At 42.1% G+C, this 21,221-nt stretch overlaps 1 protein-coding gene across 3 annotated transcripts; it reads right to left on the bottom strand.

Annotated features, from left to right (window-relative positions):
- Positions 1–148: 148 nt before the first annotated feature.
- Positions 149–19,762, bottom strand: pkp3a (plakophilin 3a). Of its 3 annotated transcripts, none has more exons than XM_069687246.1 (14): positions 19,659–19,762; positions 16,335–16,512; positions 11,190–11,281; positions 9,854–10,611; positions 8,702–8,825; positions 7,529–7,733; positions 5,452–5,626; positions 4,880–4,997; positions 4,627–4,791; positions 4,347–4,529; positions 4,103–4,256; positions 3,503–3,698; positions 3,298–3,385; positions 149–1,377 (listed from the first exon to the last, which is right to left on the bottom strand). In XM_069687246.1, the coding sequence occupies exons 1-14, from the start codon at positions 19,665–19,667 to the stop codon at positions 1,336–1,338; spliced, it is 2,487 nt and encodes an 828-aa protein (XP_069543347.1). In that variant the 5' UTR covers positions 19,668–19,762; the 3' UTR covers positions 149–1,335. The 3 variants fall into 3 exon arrangements, with proteins under 3 accessions (XP_069543347.1, XP_069543349.1, XP_069543346.1); XM_069687248.1 differs by having other exon boundaries at positions 19,665–19,762; XM_069687245.1 differs by lacking the exon at positions 19,659–19,762 and having other exon boundaries at positions 16,335–16,617.
- Between the last annotated feature and the right edge of the window lie 1,459 nt (positions 19,763–21,221).

Below are 21,221 nucleotides of genomic sequence, written 5' to 3'. Positions count from 1 at the left end.
GGGAAGGTCTGTTGAAGGTATTGTTCCTGTCCGAGCAGGAGCAAATATGTAAACAGGGAGTGGCTGACATTTGCATGTAGTGTCAGTCCATGTCAGCACACACCCACACCCACACACACACACAAGAAAAGCTTTCAATGACATATCATTTCCAAATCTGTCTCTTTATTAGCTGAAATATATCCAGATGATACATCTGCCTGTTTACAACACAAAGCCACTATCAACAGTGTTTTCAAACACCCAAACGTTCCACAGAGCAGAAATATTTACAATTCAAAGAACTAAACTTTTTGTTTGAATACTTACAAGTTACACAAAAGTATCACACTATTATACCTGCAAATCTATGTTTGAATAAGGCCTCAATCTGAAGAGTGATACACTTTGCCATTGGTCCTTTATGAACACATAAAAAGACCTGAAGTACTAAACTAATATTAGGACTGTGTCCTTTCACCCCTGTGTTTTACACTCACACCATTTATTAAGATATACAAACAGCAGTGATAACGGCATGTGAAGAAAAATAATCAGATATAATGGCGGTCCAAGAATTCTGTTAGACAAAGGCATTACAAATATCACACTCAGCATTTTTCTATGACAGTATGGTGAGTTTGAAAAGCGAATACAAAGAGGCACAGTCATTATCCCCACATTACGAATCTAATTTATTAACACGTAGATTTCAGCTTTGTCTAAAAATCTCCTGCGGCTTACATTCAATTACAACTATGTTATAATTTGACTCTTTTATAAACATATATTTATCTTTTCTTTACTACAAATATAAAGTAATAATGCTACAGTAAAAAAAAACATAGAATTTCTGTGTAAAAGAGAAAGCAATATTTACAAAGATGCAGAGTTAGCACCACATTGTTAGCATTCATGCTGTAGATGAGGCGCAGCAAGTGAGAAGATAAGGCACAAGTATCCATCATGTTCATAAACAGCTGTGAACTGTTTTCAGTGAAAGTTGCTGTGACAGATTAGAAATCCCTGATTCCACACTAAAGCTTACAGTGTTCAAACAAAAAGAGTGAATGCTTAAGGTGCACACGCTAGTATCAGAGTCCATCAACCGTCCGCCTCACTGGATCCTCAACGTCCATCGAGTTTCAAAAATATACAGTCCTTTTTCCATCGCTCCGTCCTCCATCACTCGTACGTTCATGTTCTCATCTCAAAGTGTGGCAGATAAAATGTGAACCTACGTTATCTTTGAATAGTATAAAGAGTTCGTTTCATCCCAGACGTCTGAAAGGATTTCTTCCATGGGAGGGGGAGGGGCTGGTAGAGTGCAGGGCTGATCACTGTTGAGCCCTTGTTTTAGATGGTCGTGTCTGCAAAATCCTGTCTCGTAAACCCTTTCTGTAACACAAAGACACAAAGCAGGAAGCAATTTTAACACAAAAAATTATTATGTAAGTCCTATTAATGACATCGCAGTGTCTCCATATTGGAATTTGACCCGGCGTGACCTCAGAGCTCACAATACAATGTAAACTATTTCAGAGTTACGCAATCCAGAGCCTAAAAAGCCTTTTTTTCCACTTGTTTTGTTGCAACATCTACAAAGTGGCTTCAGTTGTCTGAGAATAAAAGATCAAACTGGTTGTAGAGCATGCATTAATGCATTTTTGGTCTGTTGGGACTTGTTCATGAGGAAATAAGCTGCACACCGCACCCTTGGGAGGGGCAAGTTGTGATTTACAAAAAGGCAGTAAAGCTACCTGGTCCTGCCGAAGACATCGGCCCACCTGAACCTGACTGGGTGTGTGTGCATGTGTGTGTGTGTGGAGGAGCAGCGTGATCAGTCAGAGATGTACTGTATGTGTTGTCAACATCTGCCGCCCAACTGACGGAGGACTTGTTGAGAGAGAGAGGAATGTACTCCGTCACACAGACACACACACACTTACACATATCTCTTACACTCTCACTCTTTTTCACACTAAGGCACACACACACAGACACACACACACACATACACACACACACACAGCAGATATCAGAATGAGGGTGGGGCCCCTTAAAGAGAAAGTTTCCACTGAGCTTTGACTTTTGTGTGCTTGTACTTGTTGTTTTAGCCTGTGTCTGTGGCCAGCTGACTCTAGGAAAAGTACATTTTTAAAGTGTTTTATACTCAGTCAGTGGCCTTAAACTCAGTCGGACATGTTTCACTTTGTTGTTTTTTTAATATCTTTTTATAAATGTGAATGAAACAGAACTTAAATGTTTGAGGAATGAGACAAACTAAGTTGGCAGAAGACCAAAAAGGGCTCTGTCTTCTGCCAGACAGAAACTGAAGTAGGTTGTTTCCTGATGAAAATGGAGAGTCTGTCCTTATGTGCTGTACAGCCATATTTTCATGAGTTTGTATGTTTAATGAGGCTTTTTTTTCTCTGTATTTTTACATCAGTGCAACTTGAACTTTCACAAAGTTTCAACGATTTTCAACGTACTTATTCATGTAAAAAAAAACAGCGTCTTTGCAACATTATAAGATGTGATTTTTTGAAAATACACAACGAGCTTTGGACATTCAAATGTTTCTTAAAATGCATCTAAATGGATGTTTTTAACATTTAAAGTAATAATCTTGAAGATTTTCATCTAAATAGATGTCTGTTAAGTCACTATCTATCACCGTACGAGGTAACACAATGGTGACTGAGCCTATGGCCCACTGATGAAAGCCTTTGCATTTACAGTAATACAGACTGCGTGTCGGTGGCGACTTTCACAGAAAAAATCACAAGCGCCGCCCAGTTAGTGACGTGTTTTCCATCAGCCAGCAGTGGTTGGTCTGCCAGAGAGGGTAGGCGGAGCTAAGCAGCTGCTTTTCTGGTCTCTGCAAGTGTTGCGAGTAAACAGTAATCTACTATGGCTGAACAAACAAAGAAAAGATCGATGACTACAGATACAACTTCAAAAATAAGTGAAAATCCAAAGAAAAGGAACAAATTCGACGCTCAGATGAAGGCAAACAGTCTAAAAAGGAAAGCGACCGTCAGCAAGGAAAATCAAGATTTACAACTGGAGCCAACCGTGGACGTCACACATGCAACACTGTCTGGATATTTGGGAAGTGTGCTCCTGCAATTACCGTTTATCAACATAGTTGCCGCCAAAGAGAGCGAAACTGAGATCTTCAGGATTACAACTTTAAAGGATACGCTGCTTTGACTCATAATGAACAGAAAAATACATTTTGTAAACTGAACAGTTTCTTTGATACATTTTTCAACTTCTCCATCATCACTCAGCTTTGCTTCTGCGGTCCCTTACCTGTTTGTATGTGCTGTGCAGTTTCTTGTACTGGAACATGTTGCTGAGGACTGTCGCTGCTGCTTTGGCTGCTTTGATCTTCCCAGTGCTGGAAAAAAAAAAGATGAATCCAAGGTTACAAATATAGTCTGTGAAACACTTGTGAAAATGTGCAGATGTCTGTTTCATGTAATGTGTTAAATAGAGCAGCTTCACAGAATCTCACCTGGAGTCATGTGTGTTCTTGATGGCGACCAGTTTGGCCAGGCCGTCGAAGAAGGCGATGTCTCTGGCAGCTAAAGAGCTGCTGGTCACCAGGTTGTTGAGAACACCGCATATGTTGACCACCACCTCGCTGGAGGGCGCCTTCTGGTTTCCGTCTTCAGGCAGCTTGGTCACCAGGTGTTTAACCACCGAAGTGGCTGGAGAAACCAAATAGTATTATTAGTATTAATATAACATGTTATTTTCACTATCAGATTTTTGCTATTAGCAATGGGATGCTGCTTAAAAGCACAATTTCTGCCAAAGTTTGTGAGAGTTTGATGGATTTTCTGTATTTTATTTGGTTTGATCTAATAACAGTCACAGGGTTGTTTGCTTCTCTTGCTTGTCTCAGTTGTCAGACCTCTTAGGCACAATCCAAGCTACGGTTTGAGTGTTAAATTCTTCATGATAATACCTCATAATGTTGCTCCACGTGAAATTTGGGTGGCAAAATTTTTCCAATCCAGGTTGAGAGCAATTACTAAGGTTTAGCTTCATTTACAGGATTCTCAGAGGCATTAAATCATTAATACCTGGGATTTAATAAACAAAGACTAACCCATGGCTTCCTTATTGGTGGAGTGACGGGACAGGTTTCTGAGGAAGCCTGTGAGAGATCGCAGCTCCTGGTCGCGCTCGGTACGCAGGCGGTCCATCACCACCGGCTGCACGCGGTCCTGCTCCAAAGCCACCCGGCTCAGCACTGACGGCCACTGCGGCACGAAGACGGAGAGACAATGGGACAAAGTTAGATCGTTGTATTTGAATGTATCTACAGGTAAACTGATGAGTAAGCTGCTCACTCTTTTGTCTCCAGCTGTGATGTTCTGCAGCGCTCCAGCAGCCGCCTCGCGGGTGGTGGAGTTGATCTCACAATCACGCAGCATGCGGACGTACAGCCCCACGATCTGCGGGTGCCACAGCCACTCCACACCTTTCGGCACCCGGGCCACCTCGCTGAAAGTGGACAGGCTCTGGTTCTTTTGCTGTCAGGGGGAGGAGGATACAAGAGGGCAGTGATGAGATGGATGGTCTGACGCGAGCACACAAAAAGCTGTTGTAGTTAATCTCACATGTGCTTACATTTTTGGCTTTCCTGCTCTGAGGTGTGAAGCAACCAATGGCTTCACCCTTTCCGGTGTCCTGATCTCTGGTTGGTCCTTCCAGGCGCATCATGGCAGACGGAGGCATCTCATTGTAGAGCTGGTAGGAGAGGTTCCTCAAAACACATGCTGAATTTTCCACGCCCTAGGAAAGCACAAAAAAAGACAAATCAATACTGAAGACTTTAACAGTAACGGCAGCTTCGATTCGGCTCCACGGCCGCCTGTCTCACCTTGTCATCTGTCTTGTTGTCATCGAGGGAGAGCTTGATGTAGCTCACCAAAGAGTCCACCAGGCCGTGTGTTTCTCTCATCTGCTGACGTGTCTTCTCGCTCACAGAGCTCAGATTCCTGAGCGCACACACAAGGAGCGAGAGGTCACAGAGTTATTTCATTTAAAATTTAGTCCGAAGGCATGCGTGTTATTACTCTGACCAGATGGTGCACATTAAGAGGAGAGTGGGATGGTGCTTCCACTCTGGACACAGTGCTGCAGAAATGCACCATTAAATGAATAATTTAGCAATGATTCAAAATACCCTGGGCAATCCAAATATACTCTACATAAGAATGAACTAAGAGATGAACCCCCCAGGGAGCATATAAACAGAGCTGAACCAAAGCAACTGGAGAGAACAGAAAAAAAGTGAGGGGCGTGGCTAAAGCTAAAGTGTTAAGAGTGTCCTGACAGAATAAGTTCTTAATATGCAAATGTGAAGAGAAAAAGCAGAGCCAGGTCTACTGGGAAGAAATACACAAACAAAGGAGCAGCTACAGAGGTGAGCCACAGATGGGCGAGGTATACCTGAGGCATCCTGTGGTGTTGAAGAAGATTTCAGACTCAGACTGGGAGTGATGGATGTATTCTGCGTCTCCGCCGCCTGACAGAGGGATGAGGATCTTATCAGTCAGCTCAGGGAGTGCCTCCCGGGCCAGTTTCTCCTTCAGGTTGTCTTTGGAGGAAAGGTTCCAGAAGATACCTGCACACAAACACATCAGGGGAGAGTCAGCAACACTGACATAAATGTCTTTGTTTTGCATAGTGCTGTAACTGATTTAATGTTTACTGTCTCAACAGGATATCAGGACTTCAATCTTTTCAATTGTCTTTAATTCTAAGAAATAGTTCAACGTTTCGGGAGTGGGCTATTTGCTTTCTTGCAAGAGATGGACGAGAATATTAATTCCTCTCTAATATCTGTCCATTCAGTTTGAAGCTACAACCAGCCGTTTAGCTTAGCTTAGCACACAGACAGGAAATATGAAATACAACTAGCCATAAAGTAATAATCTCAAAGAGTTTCTTTTAAATAAATGTCTGTTAAGTCAGTATCTATCGTTGAATGAGGTAACACAATGGTGATTGAGCCTTTGGCCCACTGATGAAAGCCTTTGCATTTGCATTTTTCCATCACCCAGTGGTTGGTCTGCCAGAGAGGGTAGGCGGAGCTAAGCGGCTGCGTTTCCGGTCTCTGCAAGTGTTGCGAGTAAACAGTAATCTACTATGTCTGAACAAACAAAGAAGAGATCGATGACTACAGATACAACTTCAACAATAAGTGAAAATCCAAAGAAACAAATGTGTTTGTCTAAAAAGGAAAGAGACCGTCAGAGAGGATCTGGGAAGTGTGCTCCCGCAATAACCGTTTATCACCAGAGGTGCCGCCATAGAGAACGAAACTGACGTCATCGAGATTACAACTTTAATATGTTGAAAGGAAGAAGAAAAAAAGAAACAAACAAACAACAGGGTTGGTGTCGTTTTTTGGACAGGACTATTTTTTGCAGTGACTTCACATAGTTTTATAGGTGCTGGGCGTGAGCTTTGGTACTGTTAGACAAAACCAGGCTAACTGTTTCCCCCTGTTTGCAGTCTTTGTGCTAAGTTGAGCTAAGCTAACCGGCAGCCGGCATTAGCTTCATATTTGGCGTACACACGAGAGTGGTATTAATCTTTTCATTAAACTCTCAACAAGAAAACTGTTAACTATTAGCCATTTCAGTTCCATGCCTGTTTGACAAACTTCTAATATCTTGTAAATATGAACTGCTGTAGACTCTGTGAGAGAAACTCAAACGTCAGCGAAGGTAAAAAAAATGAGCTGAAAAATATGACTCCTGTGTCACATTTTGGCAAATTACCCAGAAAAAAAGGCGCACAGGTAGATTTTCTCTGTTATCTTGCTGACACCAGTATTCAGCCATCCAACTGATACAAATCAAGGCGTAACAGCTCAAAGGAAACAGTGACAAGGCCTTCACTCATAAAAGGGAGCGGCATATATACTGTTTCTTTCACAGGCCCAGACAACTCCCAAACACTCCCTTTCCCCCTCTTCCCACACCCTATAGAAAAGTCCTCAGCTCCACCTCTTTACATACTCAGACATGCTAATCTCCACACTGTAACATACACTTGAATTTTCAGTCAGCGTGTATTTTATGAGAAAGTATGACTGCTGACGACAGACAGTTGTGAGCGGTGACAGCAGATGAAGTTATGAGGATGGAAGAGTGCTGCAGGGTGAGGAGGCCGAGTCAGCGGGAAATGAGTCAAATGATTCTCAGAATCTCTTTAATGAAACTTAAAAGTATGATTTTGTTACGGTCAACACTTATCAGCCGGATTCTTGTGAAAGACTTTAGTTACAGCTTGCCTCCGTCTTCCTGTTTGTTTGGTGAGGACTTATACCAAAGCTACTGATTGCACAATACATTTCAAGGACACAACTGCCAAGATCGTGTCGCATCCAAACATTGACAATGACTAATTTGTATCATATTTCCCATCGAGGCAGAAGTCCAAAAGAAGCAGCCTGAGATAAACTCAGCTTGTTGTGTCTTGTTGTTGCTTTAATGACTGCGATCTGGGATTTTCCTACCTGTGATGTTCTTGCGGAGCTCGTCGTCGTTCTCCTTCAGGGCCTCCACCAGCTGTGGGATGCCGCCCTCCTCGATCAGGACCACCTTGTTGTCCATGTTTTCATAGATGAGGTTGCGGGTGGCGCCGGTGGCAAAGCGCTGCACTTCCTGGTTGTCGGAGTTGAACAGCTTCACCAGCTCGCTGATTCCCTTCAGGCGACGCACCTGGAGAAGGATTTAAGACAGGACGAACGTCTGCTTAGGATTTGTTTATTATGTTTTTAATGTTTTGGTGACTCAATTTTCACTTATAGTAAAGTTAATTAAGGTTTTTTCAAGAGGTATTTCATAGATTAAAGCTACTATGAGCAGAATTTATGAGATTGTCACATCTTTTTATATTATCTTAACAAAGTTTTTGTTTGTCAATGTAGGCGCTGAATTCATCCCAAACATTTGAGTGTTTTTTTATTATCACTACAGGTATTCTGAAACATATTCTGCTTTAAAGGAGTAGTTCAACATTTTGGGATGTACACTTTTTCCTCATGACAAAGGATGGAATAGAAGTTTTAGTATCACTTTCATGTCTGTAGGATAAATATTTCTGACGTGCTGAGATCATTTTGTGACCTTTGGAAGGAGCAGGGCCAGCTGTTTCTGTTTCCCTTTATGCTAAGCTAATTATAACTGCTAGCTGTTCATATTTACCCTAGAAAAAGTGGCCTCAATGATTCATCTAAATCTCAGGAAGCAAGCGAAAGTGATAAACTTTTATTCGCAGATATTATTTCTGTACGTTTTCACATTTAATCATCTGGATCACTTTTCATTTAACACCCCTTCTAAAGCAGCTCACATGGCGCTGCATACTCAGAGCTGAAAATAACCTCAACACGCTCCCAGCACAGGGCCAAATCATGCGACTGAGCCTGCAGAAGATAAGAGTTTTAATCTCTACTGCATGTCTGCCATTCAACACCTCTTCAGGGCAGAGTCCACCTACGTTTACAGCGATGGTACATTGCGCAACATGTTGAACATCTGGAGCAGAAGAAAAACCGAAGCTACTTTCCGTCACCAGAAAGACGCCTTCAGTCGCATGAAAACAATTTTCACGAGTTTCTCAATCAGCGACTTCACAGGAGAGACCCAGAGGGATTCTAACCACCGGTTTCAGCTTCATGAAGTACCTCGTTTTTGGCATCGCTGTCATTGTAACACTCGTGCTGAATGTAGGCGGCACCCAGAACCTGCAGATCAGCTTCGGACTCGCTCAGGTGCTGCACTGCCGTTTGCATGTCCAAGGACTGGATCCTGCCGAAAGAGACAAACACGTTCAACCGCAGAATCTTAAACATTTAATTACATAATGAGCCTGCAGTTATGTATGGTAGCACAAATATGTCTGACTGAAACGCAACAGAGTCGCCACAGTCGTTATTCAAAGATGATTTGTGACCGGTCTGTAAAACTCAGCCGGTTGGATTTCTCCCCAATCACACAGTGGTCTACAAATCTGCTCTGCTAACCACACGCTGTGGGATGTGTGAAATGTGAGGCCTGAAACTGAGCTGCCACACCCAAAACCAGTCCTGCCACTATGGAGCCACCTCCCAATCCACAGTTCTGTTGAAAGACACTGCTCCCATTGCACCCAAACCTCCTGACATATGACAGGCTGGTGTATCACATCACTTCGACTAGCTGATAGTCAGGACAAATACAACAAACTGAGAACCAGAATAAGATCATTAAAAGGACTGGCATTGTTTCATATTTTTGTGTTTTTAACAAATCCCATGAAAAGATCAAAACCAACAATATGTCTCACGGCAATCCCATCCTAGACAAAAGCTTCTAACATGCTCACAAACATCATCAAACTGGAGTAAACACATTTGTTTAGGACTATTTTCAGCAGTGGATGAATACGCATTTGGTGGGCTACTGAATATTTACAGTAGCAGGAAAGTGTCTATGAGAGAGACTCAAAATTCACTCATTTGTTTTAAGTAGTTTTTGGACAATGGAGGCACTGAGGATTGTGTTACTGTTTATCAGGCTTTGCTTACGCACACAATACTTGTTTGTGGAATCAGTGAATTCTCAGGTTTGGTCTGTCTCAGGATTTATTGACAATAACATTGTTATTGAAGAACATCATCAATGTTTAGTCTCGTCAAATCATTCAGAGTCAACATGTTCTCGGGTTAGTTCTTGAAGTAAATAAAGTTAACGACTCGTGGTCAGTAATGAACTCAGAGAATAAAGTATACCTAGGGCTGTAAATAAAACGTTGTGAATTATTGTGAACATGAGCAGAAATAATGTGAGCTTCTCACCCGCTGAGGTTGCCCATGCTGGCTCCCATTTCCATCTGCCCGAAGATGTCCGCGCCTCTGCCCACACTCTGCATGCTTTTGACGGACATGGCGCGGGACAGGCTGCCCTGGCGCTGCATGAGGAGGCTCCCCTGGGAAGCAGAGGACAGTCCTTGTGCAATGAACCCTTGATCCACTCTGTCTCCACCATAGCTGCTCCCACCTACGGTCTGCATCGTCCCAGACATGGAGCCCATGCCTGCCCGGTTCCGGTTTGTAATCCTGTTGATGGTGCGGTGGGCGGGGCCTTTGAAGGACTGTTGCTGAACAATCTCCACTTCCCCTCCTGTCAACCCTCCGCCGCGGGAAAGAGTGCCACTAAGAGAGCGACGCATGGATGGCTGTGAGGTCATGGTGCCTCCTCCTTGCCTCATCTGGCCGCTGTAGCCGTTGAAGGCGCTCTGGGTGTACTGGCGGTTGTAGGTGGCATCCCTGTCGGATACCAAGCTGCCGGCATCGCTGCCGTCCATCATCCAGGGATTGACCTGTGCCGTGTGTGCCCGCACTGCGTGCATGGAGAGGGCCTCAGGTTCCATTCGGACGGGGGTCCTGGCACCGCCTTGGTAGCCTCCCAGGCGTACGTCTTCTCGGTAATAAGTGCTCCCACCTCCACCACTATACCCACCGCCTCCACCCCCGACACTGATCCTGTGTAACTGGGCCAGGTCAGGGCCTGCAGACTGGGCGCTGAAGCCCGACCTCGTGGACATACGTGGACCCTGAGGACGAAGAAAGGGCCGACTGTTATAATCAAATGTGTAATCAGAGTGACTTATTATTATGCTCTTATGATCTGTGTGTGTGGGGGGGGGATTGGCTTATGAATGACTGCACATTGACTTAATAGGCTCCTAATTTGATCTCAGGAATGTAACTACCACCTGGGAAACAAAGGCCTTTTTCATTTTCATTTCTCAAACAAAAATACAAATAATGAAGGAAAGGTACGCTTTAGAATCCTTCTAAATACATAACCAGACACATTGGGAAGCATTTAGGTCCCTCTTTAGCTCAGAGCTGAAACATCTGCGGCACAAAGCCAGTGGCTTCCTGATGAATCATTAAACAAAAGGAATCTAGAGGGAGGACTTGAAAACTCTGAGCTGATGACATCACAGCCTCCTGTGAAATACCACGCCTGCTGAGTCCAGGCTGACCCAGCGTGACACCAGCAGAGGGTCAGCGACGGTGTTTTCTTTTTTTAGAACTTCTACTTGAATGACACATTACATGATCGGCTGATTTCCACATAATGTGATAATACATGGTGAAAGAGTGAGGTAATGTATGTGCTCACCATGGTTCTGGAGCCCGAGTACATGTAGGAGGATTTGGAGGTGAAACCTGGGTTAAAGGTGTGGTATTTCATCGTGGAGGAACCTCCGTAGTCTGGAAGGAAACAGATAAACAATGTTAAGTTGTCTGACTCTCATTTTTTCAAAAGAAAACTCATATATGTTTTTGCTCAGGAAGGAATCGAGCGCTGCCTTGTGTGTGGGTGTCCCTTAATGAAATAGAGGAATGATTTCAGCAAATGTTTTTCAGCTCTATTTGGCTCCTGACAGAATTCAAAATATGTGAACCCATCCTTCAATTATTTTCGAAGCTGCCAGACCGACATTTTAAAACCCTGTCAAAATTGCGCAGCGACGCTTCAATGTACAAAACTGAATAGGGATAAACACCTCTGTCACTTCTTGAAAACTTAAAAATTTACCGAACTTTATGGGGATTTTTATCACTTAAAAAACTCATGACACAGTTCATGTGTTCAGTCATTCAGTCAGCTACATCGGTGAGTTACATGCTTCCGAACAGGTTCAGGCAGAAACAACACAAACACACTCTAAGCTCCTCTTGTTGAGTTTAAAACGTGTTGCCCATGTTATGTAAGAGCCGTTTCCTTAAGTCTTTTGTTTTGATTGATTTTAGAGTGTGGAAAAAAAATACTTCCACATCCCAATTGTCTTAAAGTAGACTCAGCTTGACCCGGCTGCTGACTGTGTTCCTGAGCAGACTAATGAAGGGGGCAGGAATGAACAGGAAATGTGACAGACGCCTCTTCCTGGAAAGTTATGAGGTCACTTATCCCCTATGACAAAAGAAGGGGCTTTCCTAACTTAAAGTTTTTAACATTCATTTTTTAATAGTGTTAGTTTTGTAAACTGATCAGCGAGCTCTGCCACATACATAAATAATGCAGCAACAATTCGACCCTGACCAATCACGGAAACAATGAAAATTTAATCCTGTTGACTTTCACAAGCTCATGTTTCCAAATTAAAACATCAGTTTAAGTTGCCTTTATGTCTCATATAAGTTCAGGTAAACATAAGACGTTTTTTGTCTTACAGATCTACTCTTAAATCAGACATATAAAGTAAAACAGATAAAAAAGAAAGAAAGAAAAAGTTCTGAAGAATAGTCTGTTAGAAGTGACACAGTGAAGGTGGATTTAATCTCAGTACGACAGCAATAACTAGGTGTCACACCTCTTTCATTTACAACAATGACCTGCATGAAACACACAAAGTGCTGTTTGAATAGCAGGCGTCACGTTGCACTGAGGACTGAATATTCAATAGCAAACAGCAGGTCCTGACCAGTCACCAGCCCTCAGGCTCTGGTTTCTCTTTAGTCGTAGAGCAGCAGCGCATCTAACACACAAAGACTCACTGGACGTCTCAGCACACACAGTGTGTGAATGTTTTGCTCTAAAAACCAGCAAACAGAGCGACCTCACATTACCGGGAATGTGATGGAAGCCATCAGGCAAAATGTTTACCGAGATTAAAATGTTTGGATCAAGTTATCTTTAGCAGCAATTAGAACGGACCGTTATCTACTTAACTTGTGATTGTTTATGATTTTTAACATATTCCAAAAGATTTTCTAAAGAATCATTGAACACCCTGTCATTTACATAAACAGAGCTGAAACAGTCTTTCAGATAATTATTTTCTTGCTCCGGGTGTGATACAATATCACCATGCTGATAGCTCTGTGAGGCTTAACTGTGCTAACAGCTTAAAGCTAAATGCTAACACGTCTTAGTTCACGCAGGAGACGATTGTCTTCAGCTCTTTCCTCCTTACCCAAGAGACAAATGTTTGTGTCCAGTGTGAAACCAGAAGTCAACACTGACAGTATTTTAGCCCAGCAATGATTCCTTTTCCTTCACCTAACCAAGAAGTTTTCTTGCCAAAACCCAACCAAAGTGCGATTATTTCACAATGAAAATTATGTGTTTGAAACTGTGCAAATCGTCACAGTTCAGTTCAATTAAAGCAACAGCAGTACTTAGTTTGGCTAAGTTTATCAACCTCTACCCGCTCCCTATATGAACTTTGTCTCTCTCTAGAATGGTTGCATAATGACTTACTGCCAGACATGGCCGAGGGCAAACTTCACCCATTAGCCGTCGTGTTCGTTTGTCAGCATGCTAACATTTGCTAACTCGCACTTAACTCAAACTGAAGTTTTGGGAGTTTTTCTTTGCTTACTTTCTTAAAATACATCCATGACACTCCCAATGACAATGCTAACATGCGGATGTTTATCTTATTAGGAGGGGACACCATCTAAATTTAGAGTGTTAGCATGCTAAAATGTGCTAACTGACACTAAACACAACAGGAGGCTAATGGGACTGTCACTAGTTACGGGTGTCACATTAAGGATTGGAGAAACTATAATGCTGATGTGATGATGGTACTTACTGAAAAGTAAAGTAATGACTATACAAATCCTCCTGAGGTGGACAAAGCAGTTAAAACATGTCAGTTAAAGTGGTGGCACTGCAGGAACGGTCAGGGAACCACCATAGTAAGATTAGTCTGGGGATGATTAACATCCGTCACCAAGATCAATTCAATAATTGTTGATATTTCAGTTTGGATAGAGTCAGAGACACTCCCATCAAAGCCACAAAGCACGACCACACAGGTAACCAGCAGTCTGTGTTGAAAGATCTGTAACGTCTTCAGCGCACCTTGAATGAACAGGCGGCTTGAGCCAGTGAACAGTACTGAACCCAGGACACACTGATCATATTTCTAAACTATCACTTTGCCTTGAGGGAGCCCAAACAATAAATGATGTCAGACTGAAACCAAACTTCCACTAAGTCTTAAAGTAAACTGATTGAATTATTTGAATAAACATGATCTAACCCCAGAGGTCTATTTGTACGATTGGGCTGTAACAGTCGCTCTGAATGTGGAGCATGAACAGAAGTAAGGGAGGGGAGTGTTGAACTTCCTCCACATTTCAATTCTATAGAGCACGCACACACACACAAAAACCAGTTGGTGAAGAGTGCCTGACGTGTCTCTTGGCCCGGCCCCGGCCCCACCCCGGCAACACCCAACACACCTTTGCAACACACACAACACACCCTAAAAACTCCTTCAGCGTTAAAGGAGAACATTTTTTTCTCCCTCTGTTGTCTTGTTAAAAAAATAACTGCGACCTTGAAGCCAAGACTTCCCACACAAACTTTTTTCCGCTCTCACTTTCTGCTGAGACTTGTCCACCTGTGAACACCAATAAACTCATCACTATGGAGGCACAGTCGTTTTTTGATACAGAGCAATGAGATACAGAGGAGGAGATAGCGTTCTTTGCAGTCCTCCGGGTGGTTTCCTGTAAACACTCAGCCGTCCATGATGAGCTTCTCTAAAGCCACTAACCACTGAAATGATAGCTGTTGTTTTGTTAGGAATTCTTCTCTCTATTGTGCAGGTTTCAGAAGAAGATGGACACAACGTGGCAACATTTTATGAGCATAAACATTTTCCTCCAGGCGCAGCCCAGGGCAAAGGACGCACAGAGATAACAAAACATCCCACTCAGCCAAGGGGTCATACAGTGTGGCCATGTTTGAAGTGGAGCAAGAATTTGACAAGTAAAATGAAGACCGACAGTCAACCATTTAGAGAAGATGTTTTATGTCCTTCAACATTCCAGTCAGTTAACTGGCACGGTATGTTTTTTTCTGTTCAGGCAGGTATTGTTGGCGCCTCAGGGAGACGCTTAAACTAGAAGAGTGAGAAATAGTTTCTTCTTCCTCTGCTACCACACAGCTCCGACTTCAGAGGTCAAAACAACAAGGGCCTAAAGTGGAGCTTTGGCCGCCTACACTCTGAAGTTTTGGGGGGAACACAATGAATTATGGGACGTGAAGGAATGTCCGCACGCATCATGCAGCCAGGTGCCCAGGTTTTAGTCATCAACCAAAAGAAAAGATGGAAGCTCTACATTTTAACAGCAATTCACACCTTCACTGCTTACATAATGATCACACCTTGACTGATTTTGTCTGAGACAGACATGTCTGACAACATGATATCGTTAAACAGACGACACAACAGCTGGTTCTCACGACGCTGTCATCTCCCAGGTATCTCCTGAACACCTCGCCTCTAAAAGCTGAGTAAGGGCTGAAACCCAACCCCACAGAGGGAGGCTTTCATGTCAGTCTGATATCAGTGAAGCTCATGAAAGCAGCGCTTGTTTGGGCCTGTTACACATTAACCCTTTCTCATGAGCAGGTACACAGGACTGTAGGAGAGCTGCTGCACGAGGATTCAGTACAGGTTCATCTGCTACGAATCTGCAGAGCAGCTGAACAGACAAAATACCAGATGAGCTGATGGGGATTCAGTCCAGAGGAATGCAGCGGGGATGAGCATGCATGCACACACACACACTTACTCACAAACAGAAGGAGTATTAATGCATTCACACTCTTTGTTATGAAAGTGAAAGCTGCTCCACTGCTTTGGGGTTCATTAAAAAAAAGAGAGAGAAAGTAACCTCTAAAGCTGAAAGGAACAAGTTGATTGAGAGAAAACTAATTATGCAAGTTAACATTGGGTTGGTCATTGAAGTCATTTCTTGCTCCAAAGTTGAAAAAAACAGGCCTCTTAAATTTTAATGGGCCTATTTTCTAGTTTCTGGTCATCTAATAACCTGATAACATTTAGGTTATAACTAATAAAACTAACAAGTTATTTCAAAGAATAAACAACAATAAACGTTACTATGTTGTATGTGTAGTTTAAAAAGGAAACACCTGCCTTGGCCGTTTCCATTTTTATACATATAAACAGGAACATAACAATGAAGCTGTAAGGAATGTCCAGTAGCCTATTTGATGTTCAAGTTCCTCACTGGAGCCCCATGAACAAACTTTATTTGGAGCACAGCCAAAGAAAACATGGTTACAGGACTGAGCGGTCAGATAAGGGTTTCAGTTTCACGCCTATAGGACAGATAGGAGGCTAGTTATAAAGCTGTCAACTCTGCAATATAGTTAGACTGTTAGTCACCTGTGTGAGGACTTCAGGTGGCTTTACTTTAAGTTTTAGCGCTTGTAACAAGTAAATACTCTCATGAAGTCCGTGTAGACCCGTGTGAAAGTGAACTTGTTGGCGTTTACCTGACATGGCGTGTGCTGAGGCTGATCCATTCTGACGCGGAAGTGTGGACTTCTCCGCCAGTCTCATCTGGACCTGCTGCTGCACGCGCCGCGCTCTGGACATCTCGTCGGACATGGTGCCCCCATTCCCGAGCTGGACGTCGGACGGGAGCACGTACGAGGTCACCGATGTGTTGGGCTGTAAAGCGGACAAAAACACGGTCTCTGAAGCCACGGTACTCATGTTGCAAGGAGAAGAAAAGAGACGCGAAGAGGGCGTCTGGACAGAGCAGTAGTGCAGACTGTTTGCGAGGCTGGAACTATCTGAGGGATTCAGGGAGGACTCGGAGCGAGCCCAGCTGCTCCACAGCAGGAGGAGGAGCCTCGCGAGCAAAGACTAAACTACCTGACCCCCAGGTGGTGCTTCTTCTTCCTCTTCTCAGAGGTCTTACGGTTTTTACTTTAACTTTAAAACCACTTTTTTTTTTAAAGTCAGGTAGCGGTCATAATAACAAACAGCTATTTACTGCCCTCTGTCTTCACTTTTAAATATACTTTTAAACCTGCCTCAGACGGCCCTGTTTTCTGACTCACACATTACGGTCTTTTTAAAGGTAAGAATCACTGAGCTTATAGTTTAGGCAGATTTCTATCAGCTAAATGTTTTAAAGAAACATTTTAGATTATGTTTAAGCTTACAACATGGGACTCAATTAGCCTACAAAATTATATAATAATATTGTATTGTCCTGTGAGAGATCAAACCCAACATTATATAAAGATGTTAAATATAGCTCAATATAGAGCTGTAAAATGGAACAGAAACGCAGTAATAATATTCCAAATATAACATTTAAATTAACACTGATTAAATTAACACCTACAACAGCTTTCCTGCATCCTTGCTACTTTATGATGCCTACAATTACAGTTACAATAAAATAATATATAATATAAAAATATATTTAATAAAGTTAGTTGAGTTTTTAAATTCAATGTTACATTTGTTTAATCCATCCGAGTTAAATAGTTAAAGTGAGAGTGTGGTGAGAGCAGGTTAAGCAGCTGTTAGTCATCGGCTGTGTGTAACAGCTCTGTTATTGCAGCCATAACAAATTAATAATGAGGTTAAATGTCACAGGAATAAACTTCCGGTCTTAGTCACCCACTCTAATTCATTAACACTATGATGTCACATGTCGTCCAGTGTAAGAACAGTGAGGTCACAGGAGTACATTTAGTGGTACTGCAATTTCAATTTTGAAGTACTTCTACTTGCTCTCAGTATTTTTTTTTATGGTACTTCAAACTTAAACTCCGCTACATTTTGCCTAAAAGTACAAGCGAATAATTTACTTTTTACCCAAATAAATCTATTGTTATTAGTTACTTTGCAGATTAGAGATTATTAATACAAATATGAATAATCAGCTAATAAAATATTATTATTATAAGTAAAGCCTTAGCGGTAAAAGTATTTAAAAATAAGCCTCAACTTTATCAGCTGCAACATTAAAGGGATGTACATGTTCATTCATCACTAATTATATAAAGTGATATATCTATTTATCATATATTTTCATATATTTACAATGTACCATTTTGGATGACTATTTTTACACTCTCTCATCGGTTCTTTTCCTTTAGTTAAACTTGTCAGTACTTTTTTCATCACTAGTTGTCTAGCTTTAAAAAAAAAAGGAGTTGTATTCATGAGTTTATTAATCATGAGCATACACATAGACATAGTTACATATAGGTACGCAATGCAGCACGTAATGTATTCTTGGCACGTAGCTGAAGCTAACATGCAGCCCCCATTCCTGTTTCTTACAGTGAGCTTTGTGAAACAGAGGCTTCGCATTAAAATACACTCAACTGAAATAAATCCAGTGAGGTGTTCATATTACTTTATTATTATAATCATTATAAGTAGTAGCAGTAGTAGGGCTATCACAATATATGACTTTTCATATCTTGATTACAATATTTATCATGATAGATCATGTTTTTATGGTAATTTAACAAATAATCAGTCTATATGAAATAACCACATGGTAAAGCCTATTTTTGGATAATCCTGATTGAATTAAATACTTGACAAATAAGAAGTACTGAGTTTCCGTTTTCACTTGGCCTGAGCCTTTTCTGCATGTTAATGTCCATGTTAATGAACAGCGCCTCCCTTTATGGTCTCACTCCAGGTTCACTCCCATGTGCAAGGCTTAGAATGTAAAGCGTTGTCAAAATGACATACAAATCGCCGTAAAGCAGTTCAGCCGCTGGTTTTGTGACATCAGGATAGAGACGTAGAAAAACCCAGGCACACGATAGACATTTTCTTATTGTTTTAATGATATATATTGTCACACTGCCCAGCCCTAGTAGTAAGTAGTAGTAGCTGTAGTAGCAGTAGCCTAAAAGTAGTAGGTTTAGTAGCTTTAGTAGTACTAGTAGTAGCTTTAGTACTAGTAGTAGTAGGTTGCCTTTTGTTTGCTGGGACACTGCTATCTGTCTAAATCTTTAACGCTGAGGTTAAAACATGTCGAAGCTTCCAGTGCTGTAATGCAGCAGTGAAGTCCTCTGAGCTCGGAGTTGTTACAGAGCTCTGTCCCTGAGGCTTCTACAAATTGGCATGAAATTAAGTCCAATTCCGCAAATGACGCTAAGCTTGAATGAACGGAGGACTGTTACAAGGTGTGGCACAACCGCACTCTATTATTACGTTTGAGCCGCACCTTAGTTTTATCTGCTCTGTTTATTTGAGCTTAGCAACTATGAGTCACTGCAGCAATACGAGAGCGATATGGGAGCAGTACATGCTATAGGTCTGTACCTGTCTGGTCGAAGGTTAAAACATTAACAGTTAGAGCAGAATAAACTTTTCCAGCTACTGGGTCTAATTATAAAAACGTCGCACTTCTAATTGCTTAAAAAAACAGATTTCTGCCTGACTGCCTTCCTTTGTTTGGACGCATTTGAGCAGAAACCATGAGACGAACTTCAGTCCGTCTAAAGGTCATTCCATCGGCCAATCAGGTCTCTTGAGGACAGCAGAGGTTTTTTTTTATTTCCCCGCAGGAGGTTTACAAAGAAGCTAATGGAGTATGAAATATTACCTCCACCTTCCTGTGCTTATGAATCCTGAGAAATCACCTTTTACTCTCTGACACCTTTCAAATCTACTCACACGGACTTTAACCTTCATCGTAACAGCAAATCAATCCCACACAGGTGCTCCATGTCGCCCAGTAAATGAAGCTAATGATCATCCAACCAATAAATATAATAAATTATATTAATCAGGTTTAAATGTCTAAGAAACAGTCATATATTTTGACTCACCATTACCATTGACTCTGGTTGGGTCGTAGATGTCGTATAAAGATCTCCTCTCCGATGTCCTGAACCTGCTCGTCCGTGCAGGTGTATCAGATCTTTGTGGGCTATTACTAAGTATCAAAGGTTATAGCTCCAGACACCGCCCTGAAAATGATGATTGCAGGTACACGCAAGGAACACACCAAACAAAGAGATGACTCAAAGAGAGAGAGTATGACACCACAGGGTGTGTTCAGCAGAGAGGGGCACAGTCTTCACACAAGAAGAGGCAGAAAAGGAGACATTTAGATGTTTAGTTTTCACTGAGGAGGAAAGAGTTCATGAATGAAAGGAGGTTTTATCAATTTACACAATAAAGTTAATGTAGCGTATATGATTCAACATTATTGGTGCTTTTTTTAGTGTATTGCAACATAGGTTTTGTGACTCACTTAGTCAGCAGATCACCAGAGCAGCTGTTTTCCCAGCCTGTTCTGAGATACAGAAGTTAGCCTGAAGGTTATTGACTCAGGGTAATGCGTGCGTGTGTGTGTGTGTGCGTGCATGTGCGTCAGAGAGAGTGACTGCCTGAGAGCGAGAGTGACAACCTTGTTCTGCCTGCTGTCTCATGCGTCAGGCTCCAACTGTCTGTCTGTCTGTCTGTCTGAAGCTACTGAAAATGGCCAAAAGTATGCAGATGCCCCGAAATGTAACAAAAACTTCAGAAGTTTAAGGAATTATTTTGGAAAACGTGACACCCAAAAGACACCTAAAATTTAAGAGGGAAAAAACCAGTCAGAATATGAGAAATTGAACTCGTACACTGGAGACGGAGGGAAGCGTCACACTGACACCTCCTCTGCACACTACACACACAATTGAATGTAACCATCAAATACAGCCGAGGCAGAATGATTGACATTGCATTGCTACTGCTGATGGTTAGTGTGGCCTCAGTATGCCTTGTGTCTGCAATATGAAGGAAAAATGATCCGTTATTAGATTGGATTTGGTTGGCAGAGACTCAGAAGCAAAAACATGTTAACAGGAAATCCTTTTGCCCCAGAGCTCAGTCCTGGTGGGCCTGTTCAGTCATTCGTCCATGAGAACAAAGATTAAATGCCAAAAGACTATTAATCACTCTTTTTAATATCACTACTATCGCTTGAGGGAATATCTTGATCTTCAAATGCTCCTCTATGTTTACCAGGTAGTCGCTAACTGTGTCCGTCTGCAGTTTGGTAATGGGCTGTTCAGCGTGCAGTGTGCCTGCAAATGAGCCAGAGAGCTAAGCAACGGGCTAAAACTCTCTGTAAATGTCTGTATAACAAATGGAAGGAGCAGATTTACTACCACGGGCCCCTTTTACATTGTTGTTTAATACATCTTTAGAGCAACAACATTGGTTACAGCTGCTTTAGGAAGGTTTGCATGTCGTCCTTGATCTCTGGACAGACGGGAGGCTTTGTTTACACGATGTGCAGCAGTGCGACATGAGGACAAAAACAAATCACACATTCAATTTAACATTTAAAAAACTTGAATTTAACGGGAGGAAAAACCCTTTTTTCTTAGATCAGTTATGAA

The sequence above is a fragment of the Semicossyphus pulcher genome, unplaced genomic scaffold (genome assembly GCF_022749685.1).
Source record: "Semicossyphus pulcher isolate SPU_LCO1_2020_fin unplaced genomic scaffold, fSemPul1.0.p SCAF_8, whole genome shotgun sequence".
NCBI lineage: Eukaryota > Metazoa > Chordata > Actinopteri > Labriformes > Labridae > Semicossyphus > Semicossyphus pulcher.
Note: the sequence above shows the minus strand (reverse complement) of the source record. Positions and strands in the feature narration are given on the sequence as shown.